We start from the raw sequence: 21,311 nt of genomic DNA, 5'->3' as shown, positions 1-21,311 counted from the left end.
GTATGGTTAAACACCACGCCTGATTATCATTCGTGTTACAGGCACCCTAGATTTTTGAATGAAGTGGTGATTTCTCAAAAAGAAAATGTAACATGTTAACTGGCCATAATTTAATTTATGGAAGGTATCTTCGACCGTGGGCCCAGCTTGTTTAACCACCTGAGCCCGAACCCAGCCAAGCCTCCAAGGGAACAATGCCCAAGCACTACACCTTTGTAGCCAAGGAACTTCTCAGTCTGCACTCACAATCTCTAAAATTCAAATAAAAACCTAAACAACTCCGAATAGTGAGCGGGGTGTTTGCAAAAAAATCGAATGGTCCATCTTTCCTATTAATAGCAATACATATGTCACAGGGGTAACAACACCAAAATTGGCGGACTGCACGTCTGAACAAAAGCTGCAGTCCTGACTGGCACATTCTCTGCCACAATCACATCGCACAAATAAGAACGCAGACCTCTGATTAGCAGCATTTCAACAAGTTGAATGACCCCCCGGCTGCAGATCACCATCCAAGATCACATGAATAGTGTTGCAGGAGCAGGAGCAGTGCCTCCGCATGTGTAGCAAGGTTTTGCACATCAGGCTCTAGAGATCTCAACGTACTCCAATGCCTTCTGCTTCACATGCTCGATTCTTTCTTCATCGCCCTGAGCCTTCTCATATCGCAGGTATTTCTTGAACAAGAACTGCAGATGGCAAGCATCGTATTAAAGAAAAACTTAAATCAATACATGGAACGGTAATAAAGCAAACGATGGCATGAAATTCTGAATGGCAAATATCAGGTAGGGCAAGGTCCTCAGTCAAACTTATAATGCATTTTCCAGACAATAACACAAATGATATCCCACAGGGAAAGAGAGTAGATACTAGCAAGAGATATGCAGGGAAGGACAGATAACAGTGGAAAAGAGAGATGGTGTTCGAGTTTTGAGTAGGATACACAAAGAATGGGCCAAACCTTCATCTTTTTTGGAGGAAGACTAAGGCATGTCACTCTATCAAATAATGCCCGTATAATTTCCGTGTCACCAAGTCGAATTTCCTACAGAAGACCATGCTTGTCAATGAGACTGATTAAGCTGACAGAATAACAGATACAGGTGACGGTTTGCTAATGCAATATATTACCTGGTCTAGGTAAACACTCCAAATATCTGTTCTTTTCGGATACTCCCTTAGGATCAGCTCAAATCTGGATCTCCCTTCCTCAGCCACCCCACACTTGAACTCCAGGATAGCAGTCTGCGTGAGAAACTTTATACGCTTGCTTTGTGGCAGACTAAGAAGCGCACGGTTTACGACAGATTTGATGTATTCAACATCCTTGCCTTGAGTGAGAGAAAACTGAATGCGGCGCAACCAGATCTACAATTGCATCATGCAAGTCATAAAGTTGCTCCATATACAAAAAAAACTAACCTTGCATGAAGCTTGAAAGTCATAAATATGCTCCAAATACAAAAAACAAAGTGATAAACTAACCTTGCACGAAGTTTTGAATCTTTTGGTCATTCTATCAAAAAGTTCATCTGCCAGTTCATTCTGTTTAGTCCTCTCGTACATTCCAAGAAGAGCCAAGTGCACCTTTTTGGGATCACAATACTGCAAGGCTCTTTGGAATATCTTCTTGACAGCATCCTTGCATATACCAACAGCAGATCAGTATCATTAACTGGAGCAGCAGAAAGAAACAAAACGTAGCGTCATTTTCAACTTACCTCCCGTGGACTCCCGTATTCATTTTCAAGGTTAAAGTATGCTACCCATACATTGAGTTTCTCCTCCTCCTCTCTAATGTTTATTGTTCTCAAAGCCCTAACAAACATGAGGGACACTTGCATTAAGATGACAATCCATGCAACAGGTTCGAAGTAAACAAATATTCAGCAAAGAAAACATAGATGTCTTTGCATAATAGACTAATAAGAATGGGAATTTTCATGGATTTTTTTTTCACAACAGTAAATTCCTATTGTAAAGATTAGTCAGAAGAGAATTTCAAAACAATTATCCTTATACTGCAATCGTACCTTTCAGCTACTGAACGTGCTTTCTCGACATCCGCAAGGTCTAACAAAAATGCCATATACTTTATCCAGACGAAGCTACTATTTGGAGAGCTCCTCACCAACTTCTCGAATTCATCTGGAGTCTGTGGTATATCTTTCTGTAAAGCCCTTTCCTCCAAGGCACTTATTTCTATTTCCCTGGGGAAAAACATGGTGTAAGAGTCTGCGATGCCACTGTTGAAGGTACAAGAATGAAATGTGTGAAAACCTTTGTTTTCTCGCCTTCTCCTTTAACCGTCTATCGCTCTTTTTTACATTTGATTCACTTCCGTTAGCAATTTCATGAGCTTTCTGATCACCCTCTTGGTCAGAACCTTCATATTCGTCCAAGCTGACCTGAAGTGGGGGAACAGAAGCCCGGGGTTCAGGTCCAGGAAGAACTAAAGTGCTGTTAAAACCTCCGGACATCTGAGGGGCGCGGCTGATGTCCATGGGAACCCTTCCATTGCCATTTTCATCATCAGTCAGATCAGAGTCAAAGTAAGATTCCTTAAGGCCAAGGGACACTCGGTGCCGATCCTCGTCAATCTGTATGAAGAAAATGAAAATGAAATTTAGCACACATGCAGCACAAAAGACCAGTCTGACCATAGATAAAACTTGCCTTCAAAATTTTAGCTTTAACCATATCGCCAGCTTTGTAGCAAGCGTTGATATCAAGAACTGGTTCATCAGAAAGTTCTGATACATGACACAAGCCCACCTACAAAACAATGATGTACATTAACATACCGATTACCGATAAACATTTGCAGAATCAAAAGGACAATAGCTTACCAGTTCGCTGCTCTTGATTGTCACAAATAATCCATAGGATTCAACCCGTTTAACTTGACCATCAACGATGTCCCCAACATGTAGGTCACTGTAGCTAATGTCATCCAACTTCTGTGATTTGCTACCAGTGCTCCTCCTAAGTGATACCTCAACTTTCCCTGATAGTGGTTCCGCAGACAATACCCTGCGGGATTTTTCAATTAGATCGGGGAGAGATTTTTTTTGTAGTTATATGTGCATTTGTCAATGGCGAGATCTAACCTTCCCTGTACAAGCATTCCAACTGAGAAATCCTTCTGAGGATTTTCGACATACTCATCTGACAGATTTGACAAAATAATCCTAGCCTCAACCATTCGAGAAAGCATGATGAAACACCCTTTGGGATTCACATTCTTCACATAACCCTACAATGTTTAGAAGAAAATCACGTTAATTCACCGTAGTCGCAACTTAAATATCCAGAAAAGGGGAAAGTAAAAAAAAACTGATTTCCTTTTTTTACCAACTGCATCAACAACAATTTCTGCTCATTTAGACGCCCAGGGGCTCACAGCCCAACAACTTGAGGCTAAGAGCATGCAGTGTAATTTTTTAAACACTTCAAAGTCTAAAACCAAAACAAATTAAGGCATTTGTGCTCGGTTGTAACAGCTTCAAGAGAACTTCCTCCAAGTTTCATATTACCAAGTTGTATGAAGATAGAAAATACCTTAACCTCTGTACCGGGGCACAGATCGTTGATCTTCTCAAACCGGGGACCGCAAATTGTCCTACAAAACAAAGATGTCACAGAATGACAGACATAATATTTTTCTGGACAACTAAAAAAATTGTGTACAAAATTCACCATTCTAACAGGCCTATTTATGTGGGTGACCGTCTCAGTATTTTGTTTGAGAAGACGATCACGGCACAATACCACACATCCAATAAAGCAGTTGCCACTAGCTAGTGTTAACTTATATCTAAGGTCTGTTTATATTATAGAGTACCCATATGACTTTTGACAAAAAGAAGCATATTTAACACTACTAAATATTGTTGTATTTATTATGAACAATACTTTGCAAGCGACAAGACTTACGAATCATCAAGTTTTCTTGAGCGAAGTGATAGGTCAACTCGGAGAGATCCTTCAGCTTGGCGGCTTACAGCCAGGACCTTGCACTTCACAAATTGGCCTTCATGGATCCCAGATAGGGGTTCAGGTACCCACGAATCAACAATTTCAGTATAATGAACTCTTCCATGAAGATGAGGTCCAATCTGGATGACAAGCCCACCAACACCAGGTAGAATCCTTTGGATGCGTCCGCCAATGATATCTCCTTCCTTCGTGTGTTCAGCAATGGAAGATGCTGTTTTTTGTGTGTCATCTATATCCTCGAGCATGCATTGGTTATCAAATGCTTTCAGCCTCAACAACCTTTTCTCTCTGTTCACCCCAATAATGTGTCCTTTCACTGCTTGACCGACACTATAACGCTGTTGGAACTCTTTTAGTTCACTCGGCTCAACTGAACTATCGAGAATAAATAAATGAGCCATGAACTTTCTGGATACAGTTAACCAGATCCACTCTGTATCCACCTTGACGACATAAGCACGCACAATGTCATTAATTGAATGATTCAATTCAGCTTCAGATGCAGTTAATTCTTCCAAGTCTGCTGTTAAATTGTTCCAGAAAAAGAAAGGCCAGCATCAGGAAACCAAGTCATCACAAGTCACAAGAAGCACCAAGAGTATATAGGTTAGGCTAAAAGGCGTTACACATATACTCCCTCCGTCCCAAAATGGACAAACAGAGAGATTTTGGTACAGCCTACCTTTAAGCAAGGATGGCTTAATAGATAGTTCCCATTTCAAATTTCTGCCAGTTTTTGCTGAATGTTCCGCTTGTGCAACAATTCTTGCATGGACCTTTTGCCCGATTTTGAGTTTACTAAAGGGATGCTCACTGCAATCTTCTTCAAGGACCTGAGAAACATATACCAGTTACTGATCCATAATTACTTATGAAAACCACTATATAAATAAACTAATAGAGTCTAGTATATACCTCAGTAATATGAATCCTTCCATGAAGATTGACACCAAATTTCAAAATAACCTCAAGCGGCTTGATATCAATAATCTGCGACCAAACATGATTAATATTTATACGCAAACTATAAATTGAGAGTAAATGACTAATCATAAGATTGCTATGAAAATAGTTGCACCTCTGCTTCAACAAGTGACCCAACTTTGTAGTCTGATTTCTTCTTAGCCCTTTTAGAACTAGAGATACTAGAATCCTGGGCTGATCCTTTCGGGAGAAGGATAAGTCTTCCAGAAGGGTCAGAACTTGGGATACTTCCAACGACGACGGTAATGCTTCAATAAAAACAAACACAAAATAAGAAAAGAGTACTTCGAACTGTAACTGCATTTGTACTAAGAAAAGAAGGTAAGGGTTGTTAAATTTAACACCAAAGTGATATAGACTCGATAGTCTGCCGACCTTTAAAATCGCAAATGGTACATCTGCTAGCCGTTTGCATGTGTTCGGTGCAATATAAAATGTTGCTTTATACTAACCCTTTCATGGTAATACACTAAACTTGCCTTGTTCAGCAGCAAACATGGCAGATGCTCCTATATTATAAGATGATAGGGCTCGACGCATTTTCTACCATGAATAAAGTGAACTTGCAACAACAGAAAATGTACTGCTTCACCACACGAGACATTATCAAACCATATCAGAGAGTCCAGACTGCAAAGCATATATAGGAAAAGGTGGGCATGTGAAGTGCATCAACATTTCTACCAGGCAAGTGTGTGCGTGCAAAAGAAGCTTGGACTCAACAAGCCGCTTGAGCTCGGCTTGAGCAATACAATACTTGAGCTAGAAGACCTCATTGAGAAAGCTTGAGGTCAATTATGGTTGAATATATATATATAATACATATTTAGTATGTAGTGCAGAAAAATCAAGTCTAATTCAAGTGAGGTTCGAACTTGTCTCTTGAGCACAATAATCAATGTTGGGTTGCATACTTGCATTGTCAACCCACTGACAAGTTCAGTCAAGCTAAGCTAGAGCTTATTCAATCTATAATATTGTCAGGTTCAAGACGGCCTAAGCTAGATTGACTCACGTTTGACTCATTTAAGCTCCTAGATGCCTTGCATGTCCTGGCGACAGGACAGTTTACTAACATAGTATATTCAGAGTAATAGGTATCTATGAACCAAAAAACAGATACAAATTATAACATGTACAACTATGTTTTTAAAGCGGTAAAGCGAAGCGAGGCGCTGGGGGGGCGCCTCACTGCTTAAGCGGTAAAGCATAAAGCGAGGCGACGCTTTAGACTGATCTGAAGCTAATGGGCAGTAGGAATTTAGGATAGATAACCATAGTAAGATACTGATTCATAGACACAACAAACTAGACTAAAGTACTGGACTACTAGTCTACTACTAGAATAGCACTAAAACGTCCACATAATAGCAGCATAGCAAAAGGCTTGGCCAACTTTCTCATCTCTCAACTCTCAACTGTCATCTCCAAGTCTCAATAACCGTCATCAAACTCATCCATGGTGGCATTGGTGTTGTCTTCACCATCTTGGTCATCATTGGTTGGATCTTCATCATCATTGCTCACATCATCATCATCCTGCACATAGTCTGAATCCTCCTCCTCTTCATTGCGGCTGGGGTTACTTGAGTGTTGCTCTTGCTCCAAGTCCTCCTCTTCCCAATCTTCTTCAAGTAGTGTTGGACGTGTTGCTGTAGGTCTCTTGCGCTGTCTTTTAAACTGCACATGGACAGCTGAAGGCCCCCTCTAATCAGCATGACACATCATCATCTTGCTTTATTCTAATCCACCAGTGAGCACATCATGCATCAGGAGCCATAAGCTATTATTCTAATCCATCCACTAAGTAGGAAGCAACTGCCCAACCACTATAAGAGAGGCAGCAGCAGCACCTAACAGCAAGGGTAGGAGCCATACCTTGTGGTGTGCCAGAGGAGGAGGGGAGGAGCTGCAGCCAGAGAGGAGGAGGGGGAGGAGTTGTGGCCGGAGAGGAGGAAGCTGGTCCAGATCTGGAGAGGGGGCTGCTGCTAGAGGAGAGAGGAGAGAGCCAGAGGAGTGGTGAGGGAGGAGCAGGAGCTGCACGTTTTGGTCCCTCTTTTCCCTCCTCTTACTATTCACATGTGAGCCCAGTTTCCCGCCCTTTTGTTCCTGCCCAGACCAGCTTTCCCGCAAAAAAACTGTGTTCCCCTGCCTGGCATGTCTAAAGCGTCCTGTATGTGCTAAAGCGCCCTCCAGGACGCCTAAGCGGACGTTTCAGACGCTCTAAACTCTAAAGCGGACGCCTTAGACACAGAGCTAAAGCGACTTGGACGCCTTGAGCCTCGAGGGCGCTCTGACGCTAAAGAAGCGACGCTTTACAAACAGAGATGTACAATCGTAACCAAAAGGGCAAAATAAAGTATTGCCAGTTGTATCTCAAAAAGCCTGATCTGCAGTAGGCGTGCTGTAGAAATTATTAGAATTCTAAAAATGAACCCTTCAACTTTTGCTCCCGGACCATTCAAACAAGTAACTAATCAAAGCAATATAGCAATATATTGAAGTAAGTTCACATGATTACCACTGCCCATTATCATAGTGATGTTGAGGAAGCAATTGTGAGTTGTAATCCATCAACGGTGCAAAGCCTATTGCATGATTATACTCAGGGACAGAAAGAACCTGGATAGAACAAAATGATAAAAGAACAGCAGTCAACCTTTAAGGAAGTAATAAAAATAAACTAGTCAGATGAGTAATTTGCACACCACATAGCTGTCTTTGACTATCTCCACAACTGCATTGACTTCTTCCCGAAGCTCCAAGTCCAAATTTGCGGCTCTGTGACGTTTCTGAAGTGCAACAAACAACCAGTCCAATATAACTAAAGTTAGTGTCAAAGCAGTTGAAATTGGTACCATTAGAAGACTTGTAAATAGGGGGAGTAGCCATGCAGATGTTTTATTTGGTGAACTAAAAACAAACAACATGCAAACAGAGATTTTCAGACACAAATGTCGACAACATTTTTTCGAGTTATGAAGCTACACTGCTAAATGGTTAGCCCATTGTGAGCAGTTTCAAGCAATGCTGTAGATAGGAAGAGCACAATCGCAAGAAGTACTTCGGTGGAGGTAAACTACTAAGCTACCCACAAACAACTACTAGTACCAAGTGACCGAAAGATAATGGAAGAGACAATCCTTAACCAGACACATATATTGCTGAGACAAGGGCATCTACTATTATTACCTTCTTTTTCCCATCCTTGCTGACACTGCCAACTAGTTCAGGTTTAAGCGATAAATTTACAACTCCATCAGATAAATCCACAACAAGACCCTTCACAGAAGAACCCACTTTTACAGTACTGCCACCAACTGCAGAAAAGGAAAAGTTTCGAATGATCATAACCAGCAATAGATAATATGCCATATAAGAAGAAAATGAGTTACTTACGCTGATGATGTTCAACTAGACCAACAACATCAGGATGGTCTTTGAAGTTAAGGATAACACCATATTCTTCTACTGCTCCCACCTCACCCTTAACCAAGCTACCAATGCCAAAATATTTCACCCAATCATGAGAAGTACTAGGACCTGAATACTTCAATGCCGCAATCTGGACAAACAAGAAGGTAACACCAATTGTCAGTGCACATGTTAAAGCATATTCTAGAACAAGGGTTCACTTAATTGTCAGTGTACTTAAACCACTTGTCTGCTTTTGGATAAGTCCTACCCCCCCCCCCCCACCCACCCACCCACCCAACACACACACACTAGTTGCACTTGCAAGTTCGACCCAAACCTCACCAGACTCTGCTTTCATCGAAAGCTTTTATTATTGACCCCAGCCCAAAAATTACCACACTGCTAGCAGCTAGTCCCTCCATTCACAAATATAAGATGTTCTAACCTTTTTCTGAACACGTTTTAGTGTGTTTGTTCACTCATTTCAATCTGTATGTAGTCTATATTGAAATATCCGAAACATCTTATATTTGTGAACGGATGGTTCTAGATAAGACTTCCCTTCAGCCGTTTTAATCTTTTTTTCATCAGGGTTCAGCCATTTAAATTGGAGTAAGACACAAATAGATTTACATTCTGACCTTCTGATCGAGAAGAAAATATCCTTGAATAAATGAACAATCAGGTGAAGAGCACATGGACTGTTGGAGTGAAAGCTTTACTCGAGCAGATTCCGCATTCACCTATAACAAATAATGAACCATTCAGTAAACCAAACAACATAGTATCCAAACACGAAGGTATCAACAACACTATGTTACACGTACATTGAGGACATGACTACGAACTGATTGGCCAACACAGAACACATCAGAAAGCTTTTCTATCGGCCTGTCAACCGCCTTCAGGAAACACAAGGTTAGGCTTTTTTCAGACAACAGAGAGAACGACGAAGCCAAAATATGCAAGATAAGAGGCTGTTCCGAGATAAAGAGAGCAGCAGGGCTAATACATGCTTACTTTATCCTTGGGAGAGAAACCAGTTAGATGTCCAAGAAAGCGAACAAAACAACCAGCTTCGATGATGTTGCAAATGTAACCCTAAGGTAAAAAAGAAATGTCAACTGACTTGCTCGTTAATTATAATGTAACTGAAACAAAATGAAGAACTGTACATGAACTACAGCTCCAGATTGCATCTGTGATATCTCTGATGGAATGTCATTTGCGGTGTTGATAAGTGAGTGCTTAGCGGAAAGAACTAAATTTTGGCCTTCAGTATCTGCAACAGCATAATACAAAAGGAAATACTTAATCAAGTGAAGTAATATCCACATGTAAAACAACCAAAAGTGCGTTAGGAAGGATATGTAAATAAAAAATTTATGCAAGTAAATTACTATATACAGACTGAGTTATGCTACAGCTCAAAGTTCTTTGTCGTATAAAAGTACAAATATTACTAGCATTGTTTACGTGCTCGCCATAGGTCACCTTACCGCCCTATAAACAATGATTACTAGTACATTGTACTCGCAGAAACTGAACAGCGGGTGAAAGATTGTCAATTAGTTCATACAAATTGTTGAATAACAAAAGAGCCAGAACTTCAATGACTTTACCAAGAACTAAAAGCTGGTTGAACTCATGGCCAGGCTTCAACAAATTCTTCAACTGAGCAGCTTGGCCTAATTAAGAAGAAAAGGTAAATGGGTGAACAGAACAAAGATGTACAGATGAGCCGGGGAAAAGGATTGTGGATGTGCAGGCTGTGTTTGTGTCTGTGTCTGTGTGTGTGGGGAGTCCAGACCGAATGAACCAAATATTTGAAAATCACAGGCAAGGATATACCATGATGATCTGCCAACTGTTCATTAAGTATAGATCCCTTGGAGAAGCCATTGACACTGACCACAACAGTTGCAGGAGTAAGTCGCTCCACAACACCAGAGACAATAGTACCCACCTTTGCAGTATCAGCTTGAATGACCCTGCATGAGAAAGTAAAATTTTAGTTGTCAAGCTACACAACACAAAAGGAAAATTGTGTGCCAAAAACACAGGCACAGGTCTAAGAACAAAGCAGGGATCTGCTCAGGACCTTTCCTGGTTAAAGTTCGGTTCCTAGGTGTCAGCAGAAGCCAACAAGAGACTGAAAGTATTGGCAATAACCATAGAGGGAAAAGGAGAGATCTAGTACCGTAGCACAGCGTTTAAGAATGCAACTGCCCTTTACCATACAAAAAAAACATGTATGCAAAAACTTCAGCAATAACCTGGCATGCTAAATATAATATTATGGGTTCAAAAACACCAATGTATGTATGAGATATCTGATAGTACAGTTTGTACAACTGCTAGCAGTGTAAAAGCATCTGGCCATTTCCTCTGTGCCAGATGTCTTTCTTTTGTGCAATGAGTGGAAGTGTGGTCAATGGTGCGAGAGTTGGAAGATGGGATATTGTGACACGGGCTGAACACCTACGATTTTTTTTAGTGAATCAAACTTGCTCTCACGAAAAAGTGTGGACTCAGGGTTTGGCGAGGCTGGCTCACCCACGCATCCTCAGTTCACTCCAGTTGATGCATGGTGGGATGGCATGTGGCTGCTACACCAAAACCTGGCACTGTGAACAGAGAGGACAACTCATCTACACCTGCGGAACGTATCGAAGGAGCGGAATCAACAGATCTTCATCAGCAATAGACAAAGCTAAGGTGGCCCCTCTTGCTTTCGAGGATATACGTTCGCATGTGGACTAACGTTGTATTAGATGGGCTAAAAATAAGCCTGCGCAACTGTTATTACAGATTCTAATCTTATCCTAATGAGAAAAGTGTTACTGCCAGTTTCTCAGAACCTAAATGAAACGTACTTAAAATCCAATAAAAGTTGTTTGTTACTCCCTCCATCCAGAAACGTTGTTATTATGGTACTCCCACCATTTAAACTGTTGTTAAGACAAGGTTTTGACCAACAATTACTATATTAACACTGTTTATGTGATACATCATCACATTCACGAGTCCTTTTGAGCATGAATCTAATGACACCAATTATATGTAACATTAATTTTTTTTGTTACTTTGTTAGCCAAATCCTTATCAGAGCAAAATAAAGACCTAACATCGATCTCTTCAAAAAAGGACTATTTAAAGAAAAACTTTCAAAAATAATAGAAAGGGGCAGCCCGGTGCATGTAGATCCCGCTTGCGCAGGGTCCGGGGAAGGGTCCGACCACTTTGGGTCTATTGTACGCAGCCTTTCCCTACATTTCTGCAAGAGGCTGTTTCCAGGACTTGAACCCGTGACCTCATGGTCACAAGGCAGCAGCTTTACCACTGCGCCAAGGCTCCCCTTCTTCTTCTTCAAAAAGAATAGAAAGATGACAGGAAATATAATCGCATAATGACCTTTAAAATATTTAAGAACGTACAAGGATAAAAACAACGGCCCAGTTACCCGTAACCATGTAAAACAAAAACTGATATGAGCAAGAGAGCAGAAAAAAAATAAAAGAACAAGAGGGAACACTCACCTATTAGAAGACATTGTAAAACTAACATATAGTTTCCTTGAAGTGGGGACCACGCTTACAATTCTACATTTGACAACTTGTCCAACATGATAAACACTTTCAGCTTCAATGCCTGGCTCTAGTCCAAGTTCAGATCTAGTACAAATAAGGAAATATGTCAGAGGCATATATTCAATAAATAAATTGTCGCTATCAAGAGCAGCATAAGACAAATCACATTCATGGCTATATGCATCAATCGATGCAGTGGCCGGCGGTACTCCTTTCAGAGAGGAAATCAGTCAAATCTGATTTTCAATTCATTAAACTCAACAGACCGAGACTTCAAAGACAAAAGGAGCATGTTTAACCATTAAGATCATCACATGAGTGTGGAAAAAAATATGCAGGTTAAGAACATATAGCTGATGAATTTCATAAGAATGAGAGGTCAACCTGCTAACAAACCCCTGAACTCCATTGTAAAATCTCACGAAGCACCCATGCTTTTCTATTTTAGTAATCCATCCATGAGTCACTAAACCAGTCTTGGCATCAGCATACGAGGCCAACACTTCAAGTTTTGATTTGACCTGAAGGAAATCCAGAATTTTATTATTCAGCTCCCAGAGGCAAGGAAAGCAATATGAAGAACAATATTACATCATGCTCTATATAATATACTCTCTCCATCCCAAAATAAGTGTCGCTGATTTAGTACAAAGTTTGGGACGGAGGGAGTGCAATTTGCAGTATACTAAACATTTCAAGGGTGAGAGTGCAGTTAAGGTACCAGAGACTTCTTGTATGTCACTGTTATTCTCTTGGATTTGCAACCCAAAACACGAAAAAGTAGTTCAGCTCCAGCCTACACAAAATTAACAAAAAAAAGGAAGTGTCAATGGTGGACATGTTATGCATCTTAATCATATATACCAGTCTTATGGTATATGCAATGGAATTAAGAGGAAGAAAAAGAACAGAATGGCACCTTAAATTTCTTCGGTGGCTTTACAATGTTATCTAACTCAGACATGTGAGGAAGTGGGCAAAGTGCTTTCACACCACTTGAAAACTGCACAATTGCGCCAAAAGGCTCAACAGTAACTACCTTAGCTCTCACTACCATTCCTGGTTTGACATCAGCGTGAGTGAAAACAGAACCTTCAAAAGCACTGTCCTGGAAATGGATACGATATGGAGATCCTCAGAAACAACCTCTTTTGCTAGTTTAAGAAAAGGAGGTAAATCTGATTTACAGGCCTGCCTGGCATGCTTTGATATTAATTAAGCACATGCAACAGCTGGAAGCAAAATGATTTTTCAGATGCATGTCAATAATAAAGATGAACCAACTAAATACATTTCAAAACAATGGAGCTAGAATAGAAGAAGCCGCATGCTTAATAAAAGAGAATGAACTTACCTTGCCATCATATTAATTATATGTCCAGTACTATCACAAACAATTTTATCATAATTAATAATTAAGAAGTAAAGAAGTGACTTGTAAACAGTGACCAGGAATATTAAGCAGCACCACGGAAACTAACAGAACAATTATCATCAGATGACCCCCTCCATCATATATTCAGTACCTCAGTTTCGAATACAGGCACTAACATATGGTATGGATCAAGTACCCATCTCATCTTTTATAACCATATAAACTCCATTGTACAGCTTAAACCGACCTTTAAAGAACATAATTGCTAGATAAATACATAATTGCTAAATAAAGAAGGTGGTACAAGAAGAGTTCATGCATCGAATGAGCATATTGGGTATAAAAAAGGTAGGATGTAACACGGACCAGGGTGTATCAACTAAGAAGGAATACTGAGCATCAAAATGGGTTAAGTACTTAAGTGTATGGATATTAAAAAGTAAACAAAGGCACAGAATAAAAACTTAAGTGGCCAGATGTGATTACCTTTAGGGTGCCTAGTGCAACTCCTTCAAGATGTCGCACTCCAAGTACACGGACACGTGTCAAGCTGCCTTCCCTAAACTTCTTCTCCACATTCTTCACATCCTTGTCTGATACATCGTGTATCTAAAGATCATAATCGCAATATCCAAATATTAAGATGGATCTTAATGAAAAGCAGAATAAAAATTCAGTGATGGCATAAATAGCAACATAAGATGGGCCCTTTTGAAAACAAGAATAAGCCAAGGCAATAACATATTTGAAATCACACATACACTAACAAATCCAGGTGATGGAGTTGGAGAAGGTATTTCAAGAAAAAGACCAGCCTTTTTATCCACCCTCAGCACCCGTGATTTGTCATATATTTCTCCAACTTTAACATTCTGCATAAGGAAAATGGTCAATCAAAAATGAATAAGACTAGGACAGTAAAGCCCCTCTTCGAATATAGACTAGACTGAAGCCAACTATGCAGGCATAAATGAAAATATTCAAGAACGTACCAAAAGAATTGGTCAGGCAAAAGCAGTAAACTTACAATGGGGGGTACATTAAGACGAAGTAAGTGTTGGTTCAATGTAAGCCCAACTGCTCTTGTTGACGGATCAACAAACAAGATGCGGGCATTTACCTGCAAATTGTAGCACAAAGCGTAATGAAAAAATCACTCACAAGTCCTACAGTCCAAGAGAATAACCAACAATATGCTTCAACAACAGGACTGTCATTTGAAAACTGGACAAACATAAACAGAAAAGAGAGAAGAGGGATCATCATGCAGATCAAGACAGTTTAATTTTTTGATTAAATTAGCAGCAAACTGTCCTTGTGACAACCGTGGACCACGTGCCTAGCAAAAAATCCACTTCAGGTAAATGTGGTAAAGAAAGCAACGCCCTATTCAATTTAGACCCAATTAGAATGGTAACAAGTGGGCTAGCCAGCCAATCTTTTGTGGCTATGATGACACAGTTTATTGTCAGCTTTCTTTCCGGATGCTGAAAAGGCCTGCAATACATGCCTTTGACCCTTTTTCCAAACTACTCCCTCTGTAAACTAATATAAGAGCATTTAGATCACTAGTTTAGTATTCTAAACGCTCTTATATTAGTTTACGGAGGGAGTATATGCTAGATAAAGTAGTAAAATATAAAGAAGTACTCCCTCCGTAAAGAAATATAAGAGCGTTTAGATCACTACTTTAGTGATCTAAATGCTCGAATATTTCTTTAGTACTTCTCGTGTTAAATCAAAAAATACTTAATTATGTGGAGATTTAAATACTCTAATACAGTAGCAAGTCATATTCATATATACTGTTGCATATCATTTAAGTTCACCACCGACAACTTGTGACATGCTCACATGTCCACGTGTCCTGGAAAGTGGTGGGATTCTGCATCTTCTGGGGAAAATGGTACCGCCATAGTTGAGAATATTATCATAACAGAAGTCATGTGCAACATGGTCATTTGTCATTCAATGATTAGACTCACTGTGATACGTGATGGTTGACGTTTGCCGTGTTACAGGGTTATTCGTACTACCTCCAGACCGGTTTACAAGTCCCCCTGGACTTTTGAGCCTCACTATGACCACCAATTTAACCAACAAAATATAAGTTGTATGCCACAAAAAGAAAATCATCGGAAACTTCTTCCGAATGTGAATCAAATGATATACTTTTTGTGGCATGTAAATTATATTTTGTTGGTTATAAATCGGTCAAAGTTATGCTCAAAATAAGTGGGGCATGTAAACCGGTTTGGAGGGACTGTATTCTAACACATGAGACAGAATACAGGAACAGGACACATTCATGTAGTGTTCTTCTCTTGCTAGAACCACGCAGACAGATGAGCACCCTAAGAGGTAAAGGAGTGAGTAACCAAACAAAGTTTCTCGGATTAAGAAAAGAGAAACCCAGCACAGAGAGCTAAAAAGTTAATTATTACTATTATTACTACTATTACTATTGTTATTGTTATTATTGCTATCCCAAGTTTACAATGTGAGAAAACGCAAGTCTGAAATAAGAAAAATGTCAAGAAAAAGGAACATTTTTAGCAAAGGAATCATAACCGACCACCCTACAATTTTGGGTACAGTTGAAGTACCCAAAACCCTGCCCACAGATGATAAAAAGAGAATTCACAGTCAGTGCCAATGAACGTAAAATAGGTACAAACGTTGTGCAGACTCATTATTAGGACTGATCAATGCAAATATTATAGACTCCATGGCCACAAGCCCATTATCACATCTATAGGGAAGAATTACTGACCTTCTTATTCTTGCTGTAATCATCTTTCCAATTACCAGAAGGGAAGGAGCTCGACAAATTAAAAATATCAGCCTGATAAGGAAAATACGTTCAATGTAATAAAATAAGTAAAATCCAAACCATGGGAAAGTTAAAAAAGAAAATACTGAAGTGTTGAAAAAAAGTTACCGTTCCAGTGAAGTAAGTAAGAAATGATAGCATAACTCCATTTTCAAGGACTGAATGAACACGTGCACTCATCATCATGCCAGGAATTAGATGATCAATGGAAAGGCCTTTCAGATCTTTAATCTAGATAAAAACAGACTTATAAATTAGCTATAACTGACATGATACAGAATAAACTCAAAAGCCACTGACTAATAATAATAAGCGTACAATGGATTTAGAGATCAAGTCTTCATCGGAACTCAAGTGAATAATAGAGCGAGTTTTATCAATCCCCTTCACGACACATTGTATGAGTTGTCCGCTCTCAATCTTCACAGTTTCTACAAAAGAATACCAGTTGATTAGCTCATAGGTACATCCCGAAACAAACATCGTTTGAAGAATACAGCAGACACATACTCCCTCCGTTTCTAATTATAAGATGTTTTAGATATTGCACTATGGACTACATATGGATAAAAATGAGTGAATATACACACTAAAACGCGCCTAGATACATACGAATATGAGAAAAAAGAGAAAAGCTAAAACATCTTATATTTAGGAACGGATGGAGTACATCAGTAACACTATTCCAAATAATGTTAAGTAGTAAGCTAGCAGACAGCCCGGCAAGCTTTGTCTTACTGTGCTACGTGTCTTGAGTTCAGTAATTTATTAGAAAAATACACTTATAATCAAATATGCCAAATCAGGAGTCTAGGCACAAGCAAAGTTTATAAATTTCCTCCCATTTAACTATACTTTGTACACTATTCCTTGCATACAGTGTAGGTACTGCATGTATTAATAGTTTAAAACAACAAAAGGATACGTCTGAGTTAATAAAAATGTACCTATAAGTACACCAAATAACAAAAAAAGGTGCAGCCTGACAGCGTTATTTTTTCACAAAACGCAATTGCTAGAAATTGGACTATTGATATTATCAGCACTAAATAATTATATTGCCATAAGCCTGTAAACAAATATATTGTTCTAGCAGCTATCTGAAGGTGCTAATGTAGAACAATAACTGGCATGTGCACACTTGTCTAGGCATGTGTAATTTATTAACAATCAATAATTGTAACTGTGACCTTATTAAGCAATGTCTACCTTTGCCAGCTTTCGGCATAAATCCACTAAATGTGGATACTCCGAAATAAAGAATGTAACCATGGTCCTCGACGCTTTTCACTTGAGCAGTGAGCACCTGAGAAACATAATATAAAAGAGTTGGCTCAGAATCTAACACATCGAAGTTTGTCAGAGGTATAAGAGAAATATAGGTAGATAAAGGGACAGCCTATTGAGCAGATTATGGACACCGTACATGTTAATGGGTGTGCAATAGCACCTTAATAGAACTATCAACAAATGAACAGAACTCATTTCAGTGCATACATAAAAGACCACCGATGAGCTGACTGTTGATCAGGGTGAGCAGAAATAATTTAATAATAATTACCAACCATAGTTCCATTAAGTTTTTATTTTTTTTATACGCAGATGCAAGGATGTTTTGTTTGCTGCCATTACAACGGCCCAGTTAGGGAGGCAACCTCATTCTTAAAAATCAACCCTTTTGTGGAAGTTGATTGCCAGTTTGCCACCACGTGCTGAGCCTGGATTTCTCACCCCTGTGGCTGACCAGTCAAAAGCTCATGCCCTGACTAAACTTTCAAGCAACAGTAGGGGCCGATCTTGGCTATAAGCGAAACACACCTTCATTTATACACAAAATTCCAATCTTGGCTATCAGCGAAACACCCTTCATTTATACACAAAGTTTATAAACGGTCGACCACATTTACTTTACTGAAAGGGGGGTGATGGGAGCGAAGGGTGACATTAAGTTGCCATTGTTTGACCAAAATGTTGACTACCTAAAGAAAATTAAACAAGAGCAGTGAGTTTTCCATGATAGCATCAGTAGTTCTCATTGGATGTTCACATCTTCTTTCCATTTTGACTGTTGGGAGAACTGGAGGAGAACATGCTTGGATGTATGCTCTGGCATGTTTCAGTTCTGTTGGGGTGTAATTGTTTTATGCGTGTGAATTTTTGCATGGGTACAAAGTTCTGATCAATTACACATTATGCTAGAATTGTACATCTGCAGTCAGAGACTACGGTTGTGGGCTATGACATTGTACATATCAAGAACTAAGATGGATAAGGATAAGGAAAATGAAAACATTTCATGCCGATCTTTCCTAGCAGGAGTTAAGCTGGTATCATGCATATCTAGAACCAAAGTGAACTCGGCTAAAAACAAGAGCCAAGGCAAATATAAATACCATTCCGTCCTGGATAGCATCCAGAGAAAGACCCTTGTACATCCGGCTCAACCGCAATGATAACCAAACCCGTTTGTGTGCTTTTCCTTCTTTCTTATCATCATCAACTTGCAGAACCATACAAGGTACAAGCTGACCAACATGAACAACTTCAGCACATACACTGCCCTCATTATCCTGCAGTCAAACAGATTAACAGAATAACGAAAATCAATATCAACATCAATTGCATTTTCTGGATAGCAACTTCGAGAACACAACTAAATTTTCATTATTAGTGGCAAAATATAGATTGCAGAAACCTTGGAAACAAAAAGATACCAAAAAAATCAATACCTTGCTATTTCCATGCAAAGCAATGTCCGAAACTTCCTCTGTGCGAACAAACCCTCTCATTCCGCCAGGTAGACTCACTATAATGTCTTTTTGGTTAACTTCGATTACAACACCCCAAAGCTTCATGCTTGGTGAAATATTCTGATAAAACAGAAAAAAGAAAGGTTGGTATGGCCGTTTCACCAAAACGGCAGCAATTAATCCAAGAGTCTCACCAATGGAAAAAACATCCCAAATCTAATCAGTAATTTCTGTTAATGTAGACAGATAAAAAAACATAGCTGACAATTAAAAGAGACATTGTGCTAATGAAAACTCTACCTGAGTTTTGCTCAATTCACTGATTCAAATTGGTCCTTGTAATTGCCTAATACAAGGGAAGCCACATCTAAGCAAAGGCATTTGTTCAGGTTATTCTGATATTAAGAATTTCACAATTCACTTTTTCTAATCGTCTTACACTTGATATATTGTATTATGGGGAAGGTGAGTCCACTGATGCTACACCTCACGAGCACCCGTCAAGCTTCCTCTCATATGAGGAAGGTGAGTCAACTGGAGTGGCACTACACCTCACGAGCACCCGCCAAGGTGCCAACTTAGGCCTTGTACAATGCAAGGTGCTTAGAAAGATGCTTAGTGAAATAAACCTAGTTTTTCCTAAGCACCAGTGCTTATCTCTACAGGAGAGGTGCATAACTAAGTGTCTACCCTCTACAACGAAACCGGTGCTTGAAGAAGAAATGGTTTATTTTTCTAAGCACCTCTACTAAGCATCTTACATTGAATAAGGTCTTATGCTGTCATAAATGTACCAAGTTAACATACCAGGTAAAAATCAACTTAATGGGGTTGAGGCACCTTTAACATTTTAAAATGCACTTTGTGTCACTGGAAACTACCACTTGTGTGCCATACTTTGGGAGCGCTCTGTGGCATGCTGTGTCAAATTCCTAAAGGTTGTGTTAGGCATATACCAGATGTGGGGTCAAAGGCTCAAAGCTAATTCGCAGTCTGGAGCTGATGATGCTTGATGAACAAACTAGCAGCACAGGTTACACGACACACCATGAAATTGGCAAGGCTAGGACGCAATCATAAAAGGGCATTGCTGCATACAACCTACCAGCCACTGATTGGTGCATAACACAAGGGTTGCAAAGCAAATCCTACAGAGGGACAGTTTCAGAGAGTTCAAAACCTTCAAGGTGATGCGATTGGCGAAGCGTGGGAGCTTCCCGGTGGTAGCCCCGCCGAAGAGGGTCCCCAGGTCATCATCGCCGTCGATTCCCGAGGAGGCGTTGGCTTTCCTCTTCTTCTTCCCCCTCCTCTCCTCCTTCTCGAACTCCACCTCGGCCTCCGTGCGCGCCTCGGCCATCTCGTCCCTGCTCAGGAGGCTGCGCCCTCCTGCGGACCGGAACACAGAGACCCCACGTCAGCATATACGAAACCGAAACGCGAAGGGGCGGGGGCGCAGGCCGCGCGCGCGGCCGTCGCTCACCTCTGGGGAAATCGCCGTCGTCGGCGGCGTTGAACAGAGCCGCGGGGTGCGGCGCCGGCTGCTGCTGCTCCTGCTCCTCCTCTGCGCCGCCCGCCTTCTCCCCCTCCTCCTTGCGGTGGTTTTTGAACTCCTTGCGGTTGGGGCCCAGCCCCGGCTTGCCCGGGCGGTCCGCGCCCTTCCCCTTCTTCCTGTCGCCGTGCGGCGCCATGGCGGCGAGCGCCCGGGGTGACGCCGGGGGGGAGGGGGTGGGCCAAGAGCTCGGGGGTTTGGAGCCGGCCGGGTGGAGGAGGCGACGGGCAGTGGGATTGGGAGCGGCGGCGCCGACGAATGGGGGGGAGGGTTTAGGTTTTAGGTGAGGTTTTAGGGGAAGGGGGTACCGGGCAGGCAGGAGAGGACGGACTCTCGTGCCCGCGGCGCTGCTTTCCCTGGGCCCTGGCAATTCTCTCGTGTTTGACGAGGCTTCCAATTTTGGGCTCGGTGAGGGCAGGCCGACAAGCGGCTGAAGCTGGGCTTATTGGGCCGTCCAAGCATTTTCTACAAAGGAATTCGTTAAATTCACCTAAAAAAATGGAATTCGTTAACGCTTCGTTTGGATGTTCATATTCAGGCCTGGTATTGGGCATTGGCATTTATCTGGGCCGAATATCCTCAATACCACTGTTTGGGTGGCCTTGGCATTCAACTGTGGCATTCGGGCTCGATATCGAGCGACCCGTCCTAACGCAAAAAAAAAAACCTGGCCCAATTCGGAGGGTCTGTGCTCGACATCGCTAGGTATTGGAAACGAGCGTCCCTGCTCGAGACAGAAAAGGTCTCGCCCGCGCGTGCCTAAGGAACGACGGCGGCGCAGGTACCCATCCCACACCTCCACGGCTCC

The 21,311-nt window shown here is 40.9% G+C and overlaps 1 protein-coding gene across 2 annotated transcripts; it reads right to left on the bottom strand.

Moving 5' to 3' along the window:
- Window positions 1-228: 228 nt before the first annotated feature.
- Window positions 229-20,805, bottom strand: LOC123108255 (rRNA biogenesis protein RRP5). 2 transcript variants are annotated; one of them, XM_044530082.1, is made up of 40 exons: window positions 20,435-20,805; window positions 20,135-20,340; window positions 18,934-19,074; window positions 18,598-18,774; window positions 17,414-17,510; window positions 16,523-16,635; window positions 16,313-16,435; window positions 16,145-16,216; window positions 14,399-14,491; window positions 14,133-14,243; window positions 13,858-13,980; window positions 12,916-13,104; window positions 12,718-12,792; window positions 12,381-12,517; window positions 11,946-12,080; window positions 10,258-10,397; window positions 10,029-10,094; window positions 9,582-9,688; window positions 9,427-9,507; window positions 9,234-9,308; window positions 9,048-9,149; window positions 8,389-8,554; window positions 8,182-8,309; window positions 7,698-7,781; window positions 7,511-7,611; window positions 5,084-5,237; window positions 4,921-4,995; window positions 4,688-4,838; window positions 3,943-4,528; window positions 3,568-3,628; window positions 3,117-3,262; window positions 2,856-3,039; window positions 2,683-2,781; window positions 2,287-2,606; window positions 2,040-2,216; window positions 1,728-1,824; window positions 1,492-1,647; window positions 1,138-1,374; window positions 968-1,051; window positions 229-692 (listed from the first exon to the last, which is right to left on the bottom strand). In XM_044530082.1, the coding sequence occupies exons 1-40, from the start codon at window positions 20,640-20,642 to the stop codon at window positions 585-587; spliced, it is 5,685 nt and encodes a 1,894-aa protein (XP_044386017.1). In that variant the 5' UTR covers window positions 20,643-20,805; the 3' UTR covers window positions 229-584. The 2 variants fall into 2 exon arrangements, with proteins under 2 accessions (XP_044386017.1, XP_044386022.1); XM_044530087.1 differs by having other exon boundaries at window positions 3,943-4,525.
- Between the last annotated feature and the right edge of the window lie 506 nt (window positions 20,806-21,311).

Source organism: Triticum aestivum, chromosome 1B (assembly GCF_018294505.1).
Source record: "Triticum aestivum cultivar Chinese Spring chromosome 1B, IWGSC CS RefSeq v2.1, whole genome shotgun sequence".
Classification (NCBI taxonomy): Eukaryota; Viridiplantae; Streptophyta; class Magnoliopsida; order Poales; family Poaceae; genus Triticum; species Triticum aestivum.
This window is presented reverse-complemented; position numbering and strand designations above follow the sequence as displayed.